Source organism: Anabrus simplex, chromosome 8 (genome assembly GCF_040414725.1).
Source record: "Anabrus simplex isolate iqAnaSimp1 chromosome 8, ASM4041472v1, whole genome shotgun sequence".
NCBI classification, from domain to species: domain Eukaryota; kingdom Metazoa; phylum Arthropoda; class Insecta; order Orthoptera; family Tettigoniidae; genus Anabrus; species Anabrus simplex.
In genome coordinates, this window is record NC_090272.1 from 13436848 (window position 1) to 13459374 (window position 22527).

At 39.1% G+C, this 22527-nt stretch overlaps 1 protein-coding gene across 1 annotated transcript in view; it reads left to right on the forward strand.

Moving 5' to 3' along the window:
* Positions 1-22056, forward strand: part of mfr (misfire) — a 426204-nt gene extending 404148 nt beyond the window's left edge. Inside the window, exons 26-28 of the mRNA XM_067152717.2 lie at positions 3783-3961; positions 15491-15591; positions 21876-22056. Of these exons, the coding sequence (XP_067008818.2) occupies positions 3783-3961; positions 15491-15591; positions 21876-22056 (461 nt within the window). The remainder of the gene's footprint in view (positions 1-3782; positions 3962-15490; positions 15592-21875) is intronic.
* Positions 22057-22527: the final 471 nt, after the last annotated feature.

Here is a 22527-nt window from a genome sequence, read left to right on the forward strand (position 1 = left end):
CCAAGGAATACCCTAAGCCTTTTCTGAGACCGATTTAAAAGTGAATTTTATTTTAAGCTGTTATTATGACAGGGTCATCTCTCCCGAAGGTATTTTAGAGCTACTGCCAGCCACTTCTAGCTGAGTACAGGTGCCTTTTGCAGCTGACTCTACTCTGGGGTCAGACGCTACTCGATAGGTTCCAGTGTCATTTCTTAGACTGAGGAGACTCTGCCCGACACTGACTGTACAGTCTACTGCACTTGTTACCATAGCGGGGTAACTGTACACTTGTGAACGTAATGAATTTTAAACCAATTTTGAGACAATGATTGCTCTAAGTAAAAAGTTTACACTTTATTCTGAAGTTTTGTCTAAAATTTTATTTTAACTTTCTACTAACAGATATTGAACAAAGCCTCCGTGCCTCAGGTGGCAACACGTCGGCCTCTCACCGCTGGGTTCCATGGTTCAATACCCGGTCACTCCATGTGAGGTATGCGCTGGACAAAGCAGAGGCAGGACAGGTTTTTCTCCGGGTACTGCAGTTTTCCCTGTCATCTTTCATTCCAGCAAAACTCTACAATATCATTTCATCTGTCATTCATTAATCATTTCCCCAGAGGAACAGGACAGGCTTTGGAAGCCAGCACAAATCCTATCCTCGTCGCAAGATGGGGACAGGTTGTAGGTTTTCACTTATAGTTATTGAACGCAGCATTAACCATTTGAGGGTCGAGTTTTTGAAGCACTGACATACCCCACAATTTAGGTTTCTGCATGCTTGTAAATAAACCCCATTATTAATTAATAGAGGCACGTAATATATCATATATTTTTAAATGGCTAAGTCATACATGAAAAAGGTGAAAAATCACAAAATCACACAATGATCATAATTAATAATGTTTTTTGCGTGGTATTTCACAAAATGTGGTGGTGGACACAGATAATACACTTTTGGGCTAATTTTGTCATTTTGAGGTAAGGATCATTGAAATGAAAGAACTGTACAATTGATTTATAATGATTACAGAGCATGAGCCAAGAAAATATAGGAGTGTGGATGAATGGATCAATAGAGCGGTATTCTTATACTTCTATGGGATGTCTGTATACATGACCTACAGCAATGCAGTCCTTTCACAATTACATCAGTCCAACTTAGGTTCAGAGGGGAGTTGCCATGAACTGCACACAATACAAGTTTTGTGCCTCTTTGCAGCTGGTGGTTACACTCTCACTTATTCCTTCAGCCTTGATTATGATATTTTCAAGAAGAAAATCATCAAAAACTTCTTCAACCGCATGGGAAAAATCAGAATACTCACTTACATCACAAACACTTTCTCACTATCTATTAGTAATTCAGCACGACTGTGAGTGGCCATATTCATCAGCTAACAATTGATCCCCAAATAAAGTAGATATTCACTTACAAAGACTAAGTTTACAGAACTTAACGTGAGGATACAAAAAAGCGCAAGTTTCAGTAACGTAGTCAATAGATTAGCAGATAGCATACATTATTGAATCATGGCTACATGGTTAGCGTGCTGGCCTTTGGCCACAGGAGTCCCGGGTTCGATTCCCGGCAGGGTCAGGAATTTTAATCATCATTGGTTAAATTCACTGGCATGGGGGCTGGGTGTATGTGTCGTATTCATCATAATTACATCCTCATCGCGATGAGCAGGTCGCCTACGGGTGTCAAATCAAAAGACCTGCATCTGGTGAGCCGAACTTGTCCTTGGACATTCCTGGCACTAAAAGCCATATGCCATTTCATTTTTTTTTACTGTTCAAAAATGTAGAGAAGCAAAGATATAACACTCGGAATGTGACACGCAGTTTCCGCAAGACGCCATATATTGTGCCGTCACCAGAAAGGCTCTATTTGTTGCTACGGAGGAAACAACTAAATACAAGGAGATTTCCAGAATCTGAATGACACCAACCCCTCATTGACACTGGATACATGCAGGAAACCTCACTTTTTCCCTGGAGTGAGTTGTAGGGATGAAGCTGGTTTTACAGGGAACACTGTCAATGTCGCATGCTGGTCGGCATCACCGGCAGACACTGACATGAGCAGGACTGTTTCCCTTGTCCACTGTCACTGCACTGAATGACGTAGTGTGAACTGGAGTGTGAGGTCATACACTGTATCATAATATTGGTGCACGTAACAGTGGAGCATAGCCATACGGTGATGGCCTGTCGAGCGCCATTCACTATGTCATAACCTAGGTGCACGTAACAGTGGAGCGTAGCCATACGGTGATGAGTTGTCCAGCACCATTCACGCTGTCATAACATAGGTCCATGTAACAGTGGAGCGTAGCCATACGGTGATGAGTTGTCCAGCACCATTCATGCTGTCATAACATAGGTGCACATAACAGTGGAGCGTAGCCATATGGTGATGAGTTGTCCAGCACCATTCACACTGTCATAACCTAGGTGCACGTAACAGTGGAGCGTAGCCATACAGTGATGGGTTGTCGAGCACCACGAACTATGTCATAAATAACATAGGTGCATGTAACAGTGGAGCGTAGCCATACGGTGATGGGTTGTCAAGCACCACAATTCTCCAGGAAGGTATAGGAGTTCAGCTGGCAAGTAGGGATTTACACATGGACAGTATTGGTGTCAGATTAGGGATTTGACACAAAACTAGACAACTTCCTTCCTGCTTCTTAACTGTCCTCTCCTCTTTAACAGGGAAGCCTGGAGTCATCTTGCCACTTGATACCTCTAAACTTTCCCTCTTGGACACAAGAGGCATACTATGGGGCACTGTATATACCAGACTGTACACACTTGGCTGGAGAATGGTAACATATCCTAAGAGCTTGTGTTCTACCATGTACGACTTGGATGTGTTTGAATCAACTTTGTATGGAAGAGTGGGGTTTCTATAGTTCATATTGACTCACGCTAAGAACCAAAAGCAGACTTAAAAAGATGTTCCATTTAGCTTAGTGGTGGTGTTAATGCTGGTGGTTATTACTATTTTAAGAGGAATTACAACAGTGTTAACAATGCAGATACCAGCAGAAGAAAGGGAAACGTCACGAAGGGCTTGAAATTGAAAGACTCACAAATGTGATTGTGGTTATAAGAGAACAAGAGTTGACCAAAGGAGCTCAGATATGAATCTTCAAAGTGGGGAGCTAGACTCAGCCAAAGGCCTTATGGTTGCCAACCTGTGCTCCCAAATTGAGAGTCCGTAAGGTACGCTTTTAACAGGCATGTAATCTCCCCAATGGAGGTAGGGGGCCCGTTTAACTTTTTGAAAATCTAGTTGTGATGCTTCTTATAAACTGCTATTGTCTCCATGTACTTGGAAGCTCAAGCACATCAACACAACCTCCAGTTTTCCACAGAATGTGTCTCTTCATTTGAATTACGGTCGTGTTTTGGATGCAATATAAACAATTGTATGAAGTACTTGTACATTCTGTTAGTGGAGTCAGTTGATCTCCTCGAGGCATTCCAGGCAATCAGGTAATCTTAACCGCAGTTGAGGTTAATTGCTTGGGTTGAAAGACTTGCTGTAATAGACACTCTGCATTGCCACCCTCCACACTGAACTTAATCTACATTAGGGTTGAATTACATGAGTAACTGATGTATACAGTATAAACAGGAACATTTGTTTAATTAACCAATTTTTGTAGTTTACACTTCATTAATGTAATATGTTACTTTTTGAATACCAGTAAGATTATCTATTGCCCTTATACACTGGCCATCATTACGTCTTCTTTACAATTACTTTTATGCTTGTTTGTTAGGTGCCATTACTCTTGACTTGAACCGTTTCCCACGAGGAGCCAAGTCCTCTAAGTTGTGCACGTTGGACATGCTTAAAACAGATGGTTCTGTGCCCATGGTCAGTATCTTCAAACAGAAACGAGTCAAAGGATGGTGGCCCTTCTATGTCAAGAAAGAAAATGAAGAAATGGAGCTCACAGTAAGTATTATCTTCACAATTAATCAATAATTTAATTTTTCTTCAAAGTATACATCTGTTCCTCATAGGAAGGGGTGATGGTTTTTTGGAATAGTGATATTACACAAAAATCTTATAAAGGCTCATACTTCTGTATTTTCAGTTTTCACTGCCTGTAAACCACTTTTGAAAATTATATAAATGTAAAATTTATACTAAAATGTGGTATTGTGAAATCAATGATTTCTTAAAATAAACCTTTCAAAACTGAAACTCAGGATTTTGTACATTCTTGGAGTGTTTGGAAACACTTTAATACTGCCAAAGTATTTGGCATCCCACAGATATTCTTCATGCTGAAAAATGTTATTTCAGTAAATAATTAGAGTCACTGAACAGGACTTAAATTTATTTTGTATCAGTGTTCGGAGGGGGTCAAATATAAACAGGATTTTATTTTTTACTTAAATTCATTTATTGAAAAACACAAGGCAATTACAATGGATTTTTCCACATAGTTTTCTGCTTTGGAAATGCATTTGTCCCAGCGTATGGGCAGCTTGTTGTAAAAAGAACAGGGTCGTTTCACCAGCCAGTCTTCCACACACTCATCTTCAAATCGCTGCCCTCCTAGAGCTTCTTTAAGTCGTCCAAACAAATGGAGATCGCAGGAGGATGATCAAGTATAGGTCAGTGCATTTTCTGTAGCTTGGATACAGTTAGAGCTGCAGTATGGGACCGCGCATTGTTGTGGTGGAAGATGACCTGTCGAATGGTTGGTCTCGTCTTTCGCAACGATATGCAACCCTCGCCTTGTTCAGCAGCTCCCAGTCATAAGCAGCATCGATTGTGCGTCGCTCGTGCGCAAAATCAATCAGCAAAATGCCTCACCGATCGAAAAAGATGGTTGCAAGAACCTTACCAGTTGACAGTTGAGTCTTTCCTCCGCCACTCCTTAGTGGCTTGTTTGGATTTGGGAGTGTAGTGGTAGACCCAACCTGACTCAAAAATGCATCACCTTCTTATGCAAACCTTGCTGTAAGCCTTTGACAGACCTCCAAATACCTCAACTTCAGATTTTCAGTCAAAAAGCAAAGGACTCATCTGGAACACACTTTATGGAACTGTAGGTCATATGTGATGATTGCTTGACAGCTCCCATAACTGATTCCAACTTGTTCTGCAATCTCTGATACTCTTGCCTGTTGATCGTCGTCAGTCTTTAACCGCACGTATGCTTTCATCTGTAATGCTGGTCCAAGGACGGCGATCGTGTTGCCAGGCAAACACACGCATCCTTGACAATGTTTGATCACCGAACTGTGCAGTCAATCCCTGGCAAATTTCTGCCACTGTAACTCCTTCACGAGCAAGACATTTTATAATTATGTGTTGTACAGTGGAGGGGTGCCCCTGTTGTTCTGACATCATGACCGTTACTGATGAAACAGCGGGAAATATCTATCAACACATTCTCCCCACTCCTAACGGTCCCAGCTAAGCATGGCAGAAGTCCTATCAACTATTGATGTTCAGAAACAAATATCCCGTTTATATTTGATCGACCTCCATAACTTGTTTGGTTTTTATGTCAGCCTACATCAATTTAAAATAAATGTACAGTTTTATTACATGCCATTCATATTAGCTTTCTTTGTCAGAGTCTATGTTTTTCACCAAGCTCGATAGCTGCAGTCGCTTAAGTGCGGCCAGTATCCAGTATTCGGGAGATAGTAGGTTCGAACCCCACTGTCGGCAGCCCTGAAGATGGTTTTCCGTGGTTTCCCATTTTCACACCAGGCAATTACCTTAATTAAGGCATGGCTGCTTCCTTCCAACTCCTAGCTCTTCCCTGTCCCATCATCGCAATAAGACCTATCTGTGTTGGTGCGACGTAAAGCAACTAGCAAAAAAAAAAAAAAAAAACTCTTATGTTTTTCTTAAAAATGCTATAAAACACTAAATGCTAAGAATGCTGAATTTCTGGTTTCAAAATGCAAAGAAACCAGCAGCCCTAATCATCGCTGTCTCCCAAGTACATTAATGTTGCCTACACTCCTGAAAATACTTTCGAGATCATCAACAACAACAGTTAATAGGTTATAGAATGTCCTTCCATTTAGTATGAGAGAGTTACTTAAAACAACTGAATAATACAGCACAAAGAGGTTACAACCTAGAACCATGGTTGAAACAGATGACTAACAACTGCCTACATTGGCATGTCAGCCTAACCACAACACATGTTCACCAATGAAACTCCTACTAAACAATAACTCGTCGTTACCATCAAGACCACCTCCTTATATATGTGCCAGGCCAGGCTTCTAGAAAACTACATTACCGGTACAACATACACCTTCTCGAAAATTCGGGAGTGTATAATACATAGATTATGATGTATGGAATATTCTCAATCGTTCTTGTGCCTATACCATTCTGGAAGTTACAGTGTGTTTCACAATTATGGACTGCAATTTATATATACAGGTAAGAATACATTATAATATTAATTTACAGGTATTTACATTAATGGAACTGATATCAATGTCTATTTACAACACACGTTTCATGACATAACCTCACACACAATACGGTCATTCAACTACGTAAATAATAATAATAATACTAATACTTTCATGACATAACCTCACATACAATATGATCATTCAACTACATAAATAATAATAATAATACTAATATTAAATGGATGTACATCACTTCATAACCATACATACAAGTAGTAATAATAATAATAATAATAATAATAATAATAATAATAATAATAATAATAATAATAATAATAATAATAATAATAATAATAATAATAATAATAATAATAATTCAACCATATCTGCATTAGCTACCCATGGGTGAGAGAATATTGTTTCCAAGTTATAACTTGATATCAAACTTGCATCAACACTTAGCACTAAACTTCATAATACCTGTGTCCTATGCCCTGCTGAACAAATGCCTCGCTTGCCTACAACATATTCTTTACAGGCACACGAAGTTCTTGTCCTCCCCTGTGAGGTCAGGAACCACCTCCCTGATGTGTTTTCCAATCTACTGCATGGTATGTTATGCATAACAAGAATACACTGCTTCCAGTCATACCTAGTGTAACTGTAATCAGAACAATTACGCCTAAACAAATAAATAAAATAATAATAAATATAATAAAAATAAATGTTAATAAAATGTGAATGAGAAAATAGTAAATAATAATATAGACACTTAATAATATGAATAAGAAAATAGTAAAATGACACAGTGGTGGAGAATTCACATCAGAACATGGAAACGTGATGAGTATTTTTCGATATGCAATATTAAATCAAATATAAGGGAACACTTACAGGCCTAAAAATGACAACTAAGAGAGGAGAGTGGAAGGTGTTGGAAGCCCTATGAGGTCCATGGGAACGTATGACGTTATGGGGAGAAAAGACTTACAATAATACACCCAACAGACAAATAATTATTGTGAAAATGAACAAATAAATGAACTGCGGATTAACTGATACTTGAGATACAAAACAAAAGATGTGTAAGGGGAACAATGAAGCTCTTTGGTCACGAACAAACTTTGACATAGAGATTCACATTAAAAATTAAATTTACGGAATGAAAACTTTGACATAGAGGTTCACATTAAGATTAAATTTACAGAATGAAAGGAGGCAACCTCGAACGAAACAAAATTAATTACACTATTCAAGAAAATGTTTCAATTACTTACAATTACAACTAGACTTAGAAAAGAAGGTCTGCCTCTGAAAACAACACGTTGCGGACTAGCATAATCGCTAAGTCATATAAATGCTCTATTTTGGAAAATGTGGAAAACTAGAGGAAACTCCGGCACAAAAGATAATATTCTACATAATTACTGAAGTTACATTAAGCGGGAATAGTCCGAAATACAAGAATGCATTTAAATAACATAAGGCAAAACAGCGCTTACCTTGGCCGGCTGAAGACCCATTGCGGGACGGACGCAAAACGCGTCCGCCCGCTGTAGTGCTCCAAATTCAAAGACGCGGACAAAGTCACTCGCACACGTGAGGAGCCACAAACAGGAAATAGAGTGATTACAAATAACCAATAGCAACACTCCAGTTTGCCACATTCACCAATTAAAAATCCTAATATATCGGCCGATAAAAACACTTGAATTTTGGCCAATGATAATTATCTTCTGGAATAATCCTTTCTGCTGACTTCGCATATTAGCGAATATTACAAAACGACAGGAAAGGGCCACTTACACGTGGCACACCCTGCCTCACAAGTCATGTATAACAATCCACATCCCTTTCTATACTTTACAAAATAATACAATTTTAATCAGGAAATGTAAAAGAACATAAATCTTCTTCATAGGCTTAAATATTTAATAATTTTTAAATAAGAAAACTAAACACAATAATTTGCTTTGCATAAACACTTCAGTTTTTGAAATGTTTTTCTTTACCCAAAATGATGACAAGACACAGTTTACATAACATTACATAAAAGACTTCTGTTACTTCACTGATTTTTGTTCACTGCTGTTCAACAACGACCACACCTAGTAGAAATGTATTTAAAAAGAGATGCTATAAAATGTACATAGTTTAACTTGTAGCCTGCACGGTGGCCATGATTGTCCGAGTGTATATGGTTTGACACTGTGGTTAGCCAGTTTGATTCCCATTGGTTGAAAAAAGTTTTCCCATCAGGATGTTGGGCAGCAGGGTTTAGGAGGTGGTACTATACAACTTCTAATCACTACATTGTGTGCTAAAAGCCTGGATTCAATTACAAATCTCTCCACAGTGCTCGTATGGAGTGAGGGCAAATGGTGCTGTTGATGGTGATTCGTCTGTCGGATGATGACGTTAAGCCTTGAGGAGAACCCTTGTTACTATTTGACAGGAGTAGGCTAGGTGCTGGCACCGAGTTTTGCCCTCTCCCTTCCTACTACCATATATCACATCATTCATTTCATCTCATCAATTCCTCTGCTGAGGTTGATGTCAGGAAGGGCATCCAATCATACAAACTTGCTTTGAAGATTCACATCATTTCATAACTTACACCATATAGCAACAGGACAATGGTTGGACATACAATGTCACAGTATCTGTCAAGACTACAGTATATCTTTCACTTAAAATTATCTTGTTTAGCTATCACTATCACTATCAGCCATATTCAATCGTTTTTGCGATGTGGCCTCTTTAAGTCCGAAGCAAGGTAGGTTTTCATGAGGTCTCTCCATCTGGGACGGTCTTGAGCGATGTACTGCCAACTGATCCCAGTAATCTTCTGGATGTCTTCCTTCCATCTGTCCGTTGGTCTTCCCTTAGGTCTCAGATGATCTTTCGGACTCCACTCAAGCACAAGCTTTGTCCACCTACCATCAGTTCTCCCAGCAACATAGCCTGCCCACTGCCATTTTAGGGTAAACACCCTTTCTAAAATGTCACTGACCTTTGTGACTGACCTGATGTAATCTGCTCTCTTCCTGTCTTTCTTCTTGAAGCCTAGCATAAACCGTTCTCTAGCTTTTGGGTTGTTCTGAGTTTTTGCTTAACAAACTCGCTCAATGTCCAGGTTTCACAACTGTAAGTCATTACAGGGAGAACACACTGGTCAAAGACTATCTTCTTTAGGTGGGTTGGCATGTTGGATTTGAAGATTGAAGAATTTCTTCCATAGGCTTGCATTCCTAGTTTGATATGTTGGAAGATTTCTGGTCTTAAGTCCCCTTTTATGTTTATAAGCTCACAAAGATAGACATACTCACTGAACCTGTTTTAATGTGGAGTTTCCCACATGAAGCTTTCCTGTTGGGGCCCATTTGTTGAGAATTACTTTGGTTTTAGAAAGGCTCTTTTTACAGGCTGAGACAAGGTACTGTATTAGAGTTTGTAGTTCATCAATGTCGTTGGCCAAAAGTGTAATGTTGTCTGCAAACCTTAAATTGTTCAGCCTTTTCCCATTGATTTTGATTCCTGCACTCTGTCAGTTGATTTTTGACATGGCCATTTCTAATACTGCTGAGAACATCTTGAGAGATATGGGGTCACCTTGCTTTACACCTCTTTGAATGGGAAAATCCGTGGTTTGCACATTGACATTCACAAAGGCTGAAGAGGTTTCGTAGATATGCTGGAGTACTCTAATATAGGCAGCATTGACGCTGTGTTCAGCTAAGGCTTGCATAACAGCAGCATGGCTCATCAAGTCAAAAGCCTTTTCTAAGTCCACAAAGGCATTTGATATTCATTACTTCTGCTGATAACTTCACGAAGGGTGAGTATGTGGTCACCTCGGCAGAAATCTGCTCTTGTTCAATTGGCTGGGCAAAATCAAGCATTGAACTGATCCTATTAGTCAGTACCTTGGTGAAAACCTTGTAAAGTACAGAAAGCAAGCTAATAGGACAATAGTTTCTGATGTCATGTATGTTCCATTCTCTTGTGCAGGAGAATTATCATTGCTCTATTCCAAGATGGAGGGATGAAAGCATTGCATAGACAAGACATGAATATTTTTGCCAAGTGGCTTAAAGTTTCATTACCAGCAAGTTTGTGAATGCTAACTGAAAGGTTATCGCTACCTGTGACTGATTCCTTTTTCGTACTGTTTATAGCATGTCTGATCTCAGATGGGAGAACTTCTGGGACATGGGAAATGTTGGATAAGTCAGGAAAAGACAGGTTATCATCAGCCTTCCCGTACAACTTGCTGTAAAAGTTTCTGATGAACTCAAGAAGTTCTTCCCTATCAGTAATTTGGCCGTTGTCCCCATCTAATGCAATTAATTGCTTCTTCCCGATCTGTAGCTTCCTTTTAGCAGACTTCAAACTTGATTTTTCAGATAACCAAGTTCTTAGAGCATCTTTATTGAATTTCTTTAAGTCTGTTTTAATTCTCTTTCTCATAGTTTTGCACAGCTCAGAGTACTGTATTTTGTCACAGTCAGACTGAATTTTCATTTCTCTCCTCTTCTTTAGCAGGTTCCTGGTATCGTCACTGAGTTTCTTATCCCGAGTGTTATTCTTTTTCAACCCTCCAATTACTTCAGCCGTATCCATTAGCATTTTCACCATTGAAAGTTAGAAACTTCATTTTGTTCCGTATTGAACTGGGATTACAGTAAAATGTTAAAGGTTTTAACTTTTGACAATTTAGCTTTCAACATTAATCCTTGTATTTGCTGTCATGTGTTTTATATTGCTATTCGATAAGTTGCATTTTGCTCAATTGATTTGTTGGCTGATGATGACATGCAATGAGCGTCAAAACTAGTACCAACCTTCTCTAAATGTTATGTGATATATATTTACATCAATAAACATTCATGGTATTGAAAAGGTGGACCTTTAACATTTTCATTTTACTGTACATTTTCACCAGTTTTTTTCATGTAGGCTTTGTTGAAGGGCTTGATGGAATTTCTCTTTATTTTCTTCTATATGTTTAAGATTTATTTGTTTCTTTTTCTCCTATTTTAAGTTGATGTTCCTTAATGTTTAACTCTGCTCTAGCCCTTACTAATCGGTGGTCACTACCAGTATTGAATCTGTTGAGGACTGATACATCTTTAATGATTTACGGGATGTTAGAGAGAACAAAATTGATCCCATTGGTGAATTCAAAATTGGGACTTCTCCATGTCCATTCACGCCCTGGGTGTTTCTTAAAGAATGTATTCATTATAAGCATACTGGTGTATTCAGCAAACTGGACCAATCTCTCCCCTCTCTCATTTCTCTCGTCTATCCCATAGTTTCCAATAACAGTTTCACCAGTCTTACAGGTTCCAACCTTCGCATTGAAGTCACCCATTACTATATGAAAGTGACAGTCACTCCCCTTCTTGCAGGTTTAATGTAGACTCTCATAAAAGGATTCTAACTCCTCATCTGAATGGCTTAATGTGGGGGCATATACTTGCACAATGTGCATTTCGTATCCCTTGGAGAGTTTTAGAACCAATTGTGCAATTCTACCTGAAGTATCTTCCAATATAGAGACCTTGTTTATGAGGTGTCGATTGATTAGGAACCCTACTCCATTAAGCCCTCCTTCTGGTTCACCACAGTAATAGAATAAATTCAAAAGGTAACACCCTTCTCCTTTATGGCGTACTTCAGATAGACCGATTACGCTCCAGTTGATCTTTCCAAGTTCATCTTCAAGCTCTTCTGATCTGTCATTGCCTAATAGAGAATGGCAGTTGTACATGCAAAGCTGGTAGGTTTGGATTTTTCCTATGGTTGTTTCTCTTTCATGAGACATCAAAGTAGCATCCACCCGGAGATCCGATTGTGGGACTATTTTACCTCTGGAATTTAGGAATTTCACCTCAATGTCACTCATTGTCTTTTGTCTTAAAGGATGTGAAGCCTGCTTCAATGACGGATTGGTGATCGTCCCACACTGATCGGCTCACTTGCCGACCCAGCTTTCCGCTGGGATTGGTTACCCGAGCCTTCCACTGGGTTGCTCGGCTTAACAGTGGCACCTCTTGTACGTTACATGCTTGGAGTTGGAGTGTGAGAGGCTAGAGGACTCAAAGTTGCAATGTCCTTACGGTATTGTTGCAAGAAGGATTGCAACGATGCGTCACACTCCCATTATGCTATACTTAGCTATACTTTAAGCTAATTTAATTTACCTAACTAGATATAAAATTAAGAACATTATTCTGTGATTAGTACACCTAAAAACTGCAACACATAAGGTACACCCTAGTCCTCAGGACTCACGTAGATTTTGAACATATTTTGGTAGAAAAGAAAATGGCTGGATAGAATTTAAATATCAAACACTTAATACAAACTACATTCATTACCACTTGCTGTCCCCTACAGAAGTGTGTGATCCGCTAACTACTTTTACTGTTTTTGGAGACAGCAAGGTGCCGGAGTCTAGTTCTGCATGCCAGTAAATCTACAGACAAGAGGCTGACGTACGTACTTGAACACCTTCAAATACCACCCGACTGAGCAGGATCGAACCTGCCACGTTGGGGTCAGAAGGCCAGCGCCTCAACAACGTGAGCCACTCAGCCCAGTTGGCTAATAACCATATTCATTGAAAATCCTAATCAATATACAATATTATAATATAAAAGGATTATTTATAGAAAAAAATGGACATGTTTTGGTTCTTGGAGCCAACATCAGCATTAGCATATAGTGTAAATGTATGAAATGATTTTAAAATTAATCATGAATGCTGTACAAATACTATAACTAATTTATATAGTCAATACAGACCAATATGAACATGATTACTTGTAGTTCTATTCAACAGCTTCAGAATTAAAACTTTACATTTCAACGCAAAAAAGATAGTCTTTAAACCCATGTACCAAAACTTCAGTATAAAAATAACTGCAGGTATATCTTATGTAAGATCATGTTGTTACATTTTCAGCCTAATTTATTTATTTAATCGTGTCAGAAACATACATTTATGAAAATTGTAAAAAAAAATACCAGAAATTGGAACAAAACCTTTGTTTTTTATGTTTTACAATCTTAATCAGTCCAGTTCAGTCTTTTTACTCATCCAAACCACCAAAATACATAGACAAGTCAATAAGTATCTGCTTGGCTCTATGGCATTGTGCACTCAGCAGCCACTAGATGCCACCATTGTCTACGTCTATGGTAGATTTCAGCGTTATCAGATCAGTACAGGTTGCGGTGTCGCGCCGTACAGATGGCCGCGTTACTCTCTGTTTGCACCAAGCAAGAGCAGCGTTCCGTAATCCATTTTTTGTGGTCTGAGGGTGTACCAGGAGTGGAAATTCATAGAACACTCCCTTGTCTGTTATCATGCACTTGTTCAATATTGGCATCAGTTACGGCTGCAGATGGATGCACGAATCTTTCCCCATCCTTTACGCCCGTGTGACCCTTTTTGGACTGTTCATTCCACTGGTAAAAACACTTCACTGTGGTTGTGCTGAAAGTGTTCTATGAATTTCCGCTCCTGGTACGCCCTCAGACCATGGAACACTGTTCTTCCTTGGTGCAAACAGCAAGTACGTTGCAACCTGTACTGATCTGATAACACTGAAACCTACCACAGTGCCATCTAGTGGCGGGTGAGCACACAATGCCATAGAGCCAACCTAAAGACAATTGGAGTAAAATTGCAGATACTTATTGATTTGCCCTCGTACTTTGGAGACATGGCACTGGAACATTCCAAACACAAAAGGAGCTAAACACCTGGCACACTCTCATGATGCTTTCCATCCTTCTTAGATGGGCACACTGAGCATCTTTTGCTCTTTGATTTAGTGGCAGGTGCTTCCTTGTGAGCTGAAGTCTCAGACGGAGTCTACAATATGAGTTATTGTATTCACTGTTCTCACGATCGCTGTCTCTCCACCTGTACACTCCCCATTCATTTTTCTGCAGTTTTGTGTAAAATATTGATAGTGAGACAAATACTTTTGCTAATAGTACACCTGCATCTGGGAGACCCGATCGCCTTTATATGAGCAAAACTAACACAGACACACCTGCAACAACAATGTGGGTTGATATCTGACTGAGAGCTACCACACATCTTCTGGCACTGGAAAATACTATAGTTGCACAATGTAGTATGTACTGCAATATCATACAGTCTTCTTCTTCTTCATCTTCGTATCCTTACAGCGAGCTGAATAGGATTTTTATTAACGATTCCCCTCCACTTTACTCTATCTTGCTATCAGATCATCTCATCCTCTTCACTTGAGTTGTGCAGCCATTGACATCCTTGACTTTAGAAACTTCATTTCACACACTTGTAATTTGTTCAGCTCTCCAGGATGTATGACAGGACAGACTGGAGATAAGTTTTAAACATGGAACTCGCTTGTCCCAAACTAGATCCTACTCTCACTGGAAGAACTTGGATCCCTTTCTTACTGAATTCTTTACTTCTAGTTTGTTACTTCCACCACTTGATATTACACTTCCCACGTAATTGAAGAATTCCACGCATTCAATTTTCTCTCCCTCTAGCATAAGTTTACACTGAATGAGTGTTCTTACTCTTTAAAGTTGGAGTTCCATTCAGCTAATCTTCTCCACATGTAGCTAAATTATCAGCAAATTTCCTTTATAATGACATCTGGAAAGTGTGCTACTCTCCATTGCCCACAGGTATCTGATTACCGAGCTTGGAACCGTCAGTTTTCTAAGCAATCTCAGATCTTGCATCTTGGCATAATGCCATAGCCTTTTTCCAAATCCAAGACTGCAATTACGATCTTTCCTTTTTCCTTTAACTGTCATAATGCAAAGGTATAAGATCTGTTGTTCCTCCACAGTTTCTCTACCCATGTTGTTCCATTGCAAACTGGTTTTCTAACAGTGATATTAATCTTTTCCAATAACTTATGACAATGTGACAATAGTATATAATTAAAATACTTGACACGCAGCTTTATTGACCTGAAAGGTACTTCCAAGGAACAAGTATGCTTTCTTTTTATTTGTTGTCATGTAAGAGATATGTGCAGTGCTCATCACCTTGTTGCAGGGCAAAGTGGAAGCAGAAATTCATCTCCTAACTCGAGAAGAAGGAGAGAAGAACCCAGCTGGCCTGGGACGTAATGAACCTGATCCTCTGGATAAACCTAAGTATGTATCAACCAATCACTACTGATCTGCATTTAGGACAGTCGCTCAGGTGGAAGATTCCCTATCTCTTGTTTTCCTAGCATTTTCTTAAATGATTGCAAAGTGTTACCGGTACTTCAGCGGCTACACCAAACACAGTAAATGGAGGAAAGTAAGTGCAATTACACTGTACCTAAGACACTACACACACAATAAAACATCTGATGAACTACGCGGAACTCTGCCGATAACAACAATGGTAAAAATCAGTAGGGGCAACTTGATCATAATAAACCAGCAATGTGGAAGGGTAACTGGGAAGCCTTACGAAGGGCCATGGAGGGGGCGAAGGTTGTGGATTCCAAAAAGCCAACAGTGATTTCTGGTTTTCAAAATATTTTTTACAAAATCGTCAGTACAAATTAACATCCGGAGCAAATTCAGCTGTACACCACATCCAGATACACACTACACATTATGTATGTTCCTTGACGAACTACAGTATAGGTGTTCATAGACAAGAGCTTTGCCTTAAGTTCAAAGAGTTAATCAAGTGCATCTCAGTACAAATCAAATTCGACAAATACAATACTGAAGGTAAGAGGAAGCACAAAATATTTTAGAGTGAAATCAAAACTTGCTTTACACATCTGAACAAATAGTGGCGATTAGGGCAAACTCCTGTGATACACCAAACGAAAACTACATGGAACTTCCAACCAGACAGAAAGAAACAGCGCTTACCCCAAGGCAGGCCATGCTGGTACCGAGGAGACATTCACGATGTCAAGAACTTTGGGAGGCTCGACAGGTCAAGACCAAGACAGCACAGAGACATAAGACCTCAGACTTCAGACCTCTCACGAAATGCAGCCTAGCGCCTTTTAAAGGGAACCCTGCCCTTGAAGTAGCCAATCAGAACACAGGAGCTTGCCCGAACTGACCAATCACAACACTTACTTCAGTCGCGATTTTTAAATAACTTTCTTGAATACATACGATCGCGTATCTTCCATTTCCAGAATAGTCAGAAAATACTTTCTAGAATACATAACTAACAAAAGGCAACACACCCTGTTCAAGAATTCATGTGACAACTTTCTGGACAGCTCCAGTAAATATAGAAATGAAACCTACTAGTTACACATACAATATGTTACCAAAATATTTACACTGTACAGGTTAGGTAATTACATGGCATACAACTAAAACATTCTACCACCACACTTCAGATCATACAGTAGGACTACTTAACAAGGTTTACAAATAAAAACTTCTACAAACACTTTCCACTTCCAATATATTCTACACCTGTGTCACAAAGAATTTGGAAATATATTGAACATCTCCCTTGGTAAGTTAATCCAATCCCTAACTCCCCTTCCTTTAAACTAATATTGGCCCCAATTTGTCCTCTTGAATTCTAACTTTATCTTCATATTGTGATCTTTCCTTCTTTTAAAGACGCCACTCAAACTTACTCATCTACTGATGTCATTCCACGCCATTTCTCCGCTGGCAGCTCGGAACATACCACTTACTTCTTCAAATTACAAATTATTCATTTGATCAATCACCTATTCAATACAAAAATCTTTCTAATTAGGATTTATTCCTTGGTACAATAGTTTGAATGGGACATGTTTCACCTGTTTAACAGGCATCATCAGCCATGGGTTGGAACCCCACTGTTGGCAGCCCCGAAGATGGTTTTCTATGATTTCCCATTTTCACACCACCTTAATTAAGGCCACAGCCGCTTACTTCCCATTCCTAGCTCCTTCCTGTCCCATCATCATCATAAGACCTGTCTGTGTCGGTGCAACGTAAAGCAACTTGCAAAAAAATAAAACAATCCTTTCACCCAAGTCTTCCCAGCCCAAACTGTGCAACATTTTTGTAACACTACTCTTTTGTTGGAAATCACCCTGAACAAATTGAGCTGCTTTTTTTTTTTTTTTTTTTTTTTTTTTTTTTTTTTTTTTTCCCAGTTCTTGAATCACGTAATCCTGCAGAGCCTGGAACCATACTCTATCTGGGGTCTTACCAGAGACTTATGTGCCCTCTCCTTTACATCGTTCCTACAACCCCTAAACACCCTCATAACCATGTGCAGAGATCTGTACCCTTTATTTACAATCCCATTCATGTGATTACCCAAATGAAGATCTCTCCTTATATTTATGCCTAGGTACTTACAATGATTCCCATAAGGAACTTTCACCCCATCAATGCAGTAATTAAAAATGAGAGGACATTTCCTATTAGTGAAACTCACAACCTGACTTTTAACTCAGTTTATCATCATATCATTGCCTGCTGTCCATCTCACAACATTATCGAGGGCTTTTTCAGTTGCTCACAGTCTTGTAACTTATTTGTTACTCTGTACAGAATAACATCCACAAAAATCGTTATCTCTCATTCCACTTCTTCACTCATATCATTTATATATATATAAGAAAACATAAAGGTCCAATAATACTGCCTTGAGGAATTCCACTCTTAATTATTACAGGGTCAGATATCACTTTGTCTGCTCTAATTCTCTGAGATCTATTTTCTAGAAATATAGCCACCCATTCAGTCACTCTTTTGTCACCTGGATGACTGCCCTAAATGCAGATCACGCCCTCATTTTTGCCAGTAGTCTCCCATGATCTACTCTATCAAATGTCAATCATAGGTCAATAGTGATACAGTCCATTTGATGTCCTGAATCCAAGATATCTGCTATATCTTGCTGGATTCCTACAAGTTGAGCTTCAGTATACTTCATGACTTGAAAAAATGACAATTTTCAATTTATCTTATCTTTATAGAATATTAGCTGCTGTTGATCCCTCATGTTGTTCCTGATATTCTGAGGCACATATTCCTGTCAGCCACACTCATTTCATGGCTCTCATTGGCCCTTTTTCCACTGCACTTGATTTGATCTGTTACTTGTCTAGGGAGTCCTAGGTTCAGCAGTTGATCACTGAACTCTATCTTGTCCTCTCCTTGTCCTAATCCAGTTTGTTGCTTCCTACTCCAAATATAAAAACCAAGTATCAGGATAATAATTTTTAAAATTACAGAACAAAGACTTGAGAATATTGCACTAATGTTTCCCATATTTCTCACTGTATCAGAAAATTGTATGGAATAATAAAGTTTGTAAATAATATGCAAAGTAAAATTTTGCCATGATCAATTTCAGCTATAAAACAGATACATAGAGGCTCCTTCTGCTGATCTCCCCTTAATACCAAGTTTCTATCCACTAAGCTGTAACAATCAGATAAAAAACCAACGTTGGCTATTGTTTGTCCTGACTATCAAGTACAGGGTGCCTTGTCTTTAGTCTCATTTAGGCCAATTGGACTTTGATCTCCCTCATTCTTTTCTTGCTTCCACAGTGGCTGAATACCTTTTTTTTTCTTCTTTTTTTTTAATTTTTGATTCTAGACTTGTAGGCTTCTCCATTGCTGATTTCCATGCCTTGTATTCCTATTTCTTCTAGATCCTTTTTGACCTCCTAAAATTATTATCAATACTTCTAAAGATGTGTAAAATCAGTGCCTATCAATGTTTGTTGCCCAAGTTTAGCATTTGTGCTTAATGAGCTAGAATAATTCCCAAAGGTTCTCCCACATGTCTTGAGCTGCTACTGTTCTCAGCTGACAAGTCTCCAGCTTTGTTTGTTATACAATCTTCTGATGTGAAGGTGTGTGATGACAGTTGCACTTTCTTGCTAGATTCTTATATTTTCTGTTATTCTACCGGCCCCACTTGCTCTTATCAAGTGATACAGTCACAAAATACACACAACCAAACAGGTAATTTAGCTACAAGTCACCTCAAAGCCTCGTGTCATCTTACTTCCTCCCCGAGTATCGATATGTGTATGTTCAGTCTTCAGCCCTAAGGCCGGTTGGATCCTCAACAGCTCCGCCATCAGCTGTCATAGATGGCCTAGGCATCACGGAAGAGGCGTACTAAGGAAATGAGGAGTAAGGTAGTTTACCGTTGCTTTCCTCACCGGGCCAGAAGTTGCTATTACACATCAGTCTGCCAAGCCCACTGAAATGCATGCACCTACCAGCCCTATGAGCAACATTTTCACACCATTCATAGCAGAGACTGGCTGAAGAAGGAATGGCATTACTAGTATCGCTCATACCTCAGTCACTTGCATATTGTCAAAGCCAAGGGTAAGACAGAGACAGATCAAGGAAAGTAACAAAATTGCTGTAGCCTCTACCAGAAGACATAGTGCAGCGTAAACACTAGGTCCTGCCAGCAAAGGCATGAGCTATAGCAGGCACAATATACTCCACTGTTCGCTTTCGAACATTGCAGGCACAACCAGACACTCTTGACATGAATTACATTCAGTGGCATCGAAACAAGCCGATGCAGGCCGACTCAACTCATCTTCCTACTTTTTTTTTTTTTGCCACTTGCTTTACGTCGCACCGACACAGATAGGTCTTATGGCGACGATGGGACAGGGAAGGGCTAGGAGTGGGAATGAACCGGCCGTGGCCTTAATTAAGGTACAGCCCCAGCATTTGCCTGGTGTGAAAATGGGAAACCACGGAAAACCATTTTCAGGGCTGCCGACAGTGGGGTTCGAACCTACTATCTCCCGAATACTGCATACTGGCCGCACTTAAGCGACTGCAGCTATCGAGCTCGGTCTTCCTACTTCTGCTTGAACAAATTGCTCAACGTTAACTTCTACTATACAATGACTTTTGTTACTCATTATCGCAGGCATATTAGTGTATATGGTTGAAAAAAAAAAACCATAAGCTCTGCCATAATTCTGGCATAAAGCTTCTGTTTGTAGAACCTAGCACATCTTGTTCATTGGCTGTTGTTCAGAACGTTGTGGGCCCTCATCCACATTGGCCAATCAGTTTCTTCTACAACATCCCTATATCATTTGCTCTGTCAGGCAGTGCTAGAGGTAGAGCTTCTTCCAATGTTTGTTGAATGGTCCTGCCACTTTTCTCTAACTTCTTGAAGGACAACAATTGAAGTAATTTGAACAATTTTACCTGTATCTTGTAATGCATCTATAAGAAAGTATGGGAGCCCCTATGGTCTGACGCTTGAGGTCATATTTGTCAAAGATCCAATCAGGAAACAACTAAATGTCATGCTTTTGAACCTGAGGCTATCCTGTGTTTAATTTTCTATCATAGTATTTGTCAAGATGTGGCTGAGTCTCACCATTGACCATGATGGTATGAGCTGGTTTGGAGCTTGGTCCAGGTTGATTACACACTTCAAAATCAAAAAATCAAAATCTCTTTATTTGCAAATGAGGTGTCTACCTCGGTGGCAAATGGTACACTAAAATACATTATTGTCAAGCACTAAATATTAAATTAACAAGAGAAGAAAATTTTTCCTATAATACAATATTATACAATTTACGCTAACAATGTTTTCTATTAGACACACAGCTCATCCTTAATAAATTTATATTGTTTACAAAATTCTACTTATAATATATCCTGTCCTACTTACAAATATAGTCAACTGATATACAGTATGTGGAATTACTTCAAATGATACTATACAACTGGTATAACATTAATATTTACATTGCATTTATTTATTTACTTTTTTTTTTACCCGTTCTGGATCCTAAGTAGCATAACGACCTGCTGCGTCTTAACCAGAGCCCCTTTTGCCACCACTTTTCAGAGTTCCTGAAGGGCCTTCACAGCTACCGTAGCGGTCCCAGGGCCCTCGAAGTCCCCACTGTACTTCACCCCTACAGGCAGTCCCCTACTTTGGCTGTCCAAACTCCTTAGACCAGGGGATGGAATTAATTTATTCACACACATTTTTTTTTATATACAATAACCTGCACTGGTCGAATGCCCTCTAACATTTCATTTATTTTCTCTGTTGCTGTTTATTCTCTTCTTGAATATCTGTACAGATTTTGGAAAAGGATCAAACACTACCCCTGGTAAACTGTTCCACTCCTTCACACCCTTCCCAATGAATGAAAATTTACCCCAATCGCTTCTGCTAAAATTCCTTCTAATTTTATATTTGTGGTCAGTCCTGCCGATATAATTATTGTGTTGTGTTCCAACCTGATACTGTTTTATATTTGGTTAAATGCATTGAAAGTAATTTTAAGTCTTCCTCTGTATTGGCTAGAACAACACTGAGGTATCTCAATACTAGGTAGTGCATCTGAGATGTCACAGAAATAAATAAAAACTAGCAGGACAAATGCATAGTTTTAAATGTAAGAATGTCAGAATTCTAAAATTGTCCTTACTTTATTTCAGCCGCCCCGACGCCTCATTTATGTGGTTTCTGAACCCACTGAAATCGATCCGCTACATTGTCTGGCACAACTACAAATGGGCAATTCTCAAGGCCTTTATAATACTGGCTCTGGCTATAGTACTTCTTCTCTTCTTCTACTCCGTACCTGGCTACACAGTGAAGAAAATGCTGGGAGCGTGAGGCTGGAAGACAACACCCTTCTTGATATGTCTTTGTGAACAGGCATCTTTTAACACTTTGACTCATAAAGCTAAAGTCTCAAACAAAAGGTAGTGAAAGACCAAATTACTGAAGTGAAGATAAAGGAAAAAGGCTGGTCTGGTTGGTTACATGCCATGCAATTGGTCGTACCAACAAACATTTCACCCTTGCTTTAGCTAATGACCACAGAATAAGATAAGAAAGGGAAAACATTTTAATTATTAAAACTGTGGACCATGACTTAGGGTAAGTATCTTAACACATCAGCATAGCTTTATTCATTTTCAGTTTTGCCAAAAAATAAGATATATTTTTCTGATAACCTCCTTGCCTCAGTGCTATTATTTCTTCTCTACACTCAATAAGTTCAGAGATTACATGAACAAGAAATCATTAAAATTAATTAACCCTCTGAAGAAGTAGTCATCAGCAACTAATCAAGTCTGATGA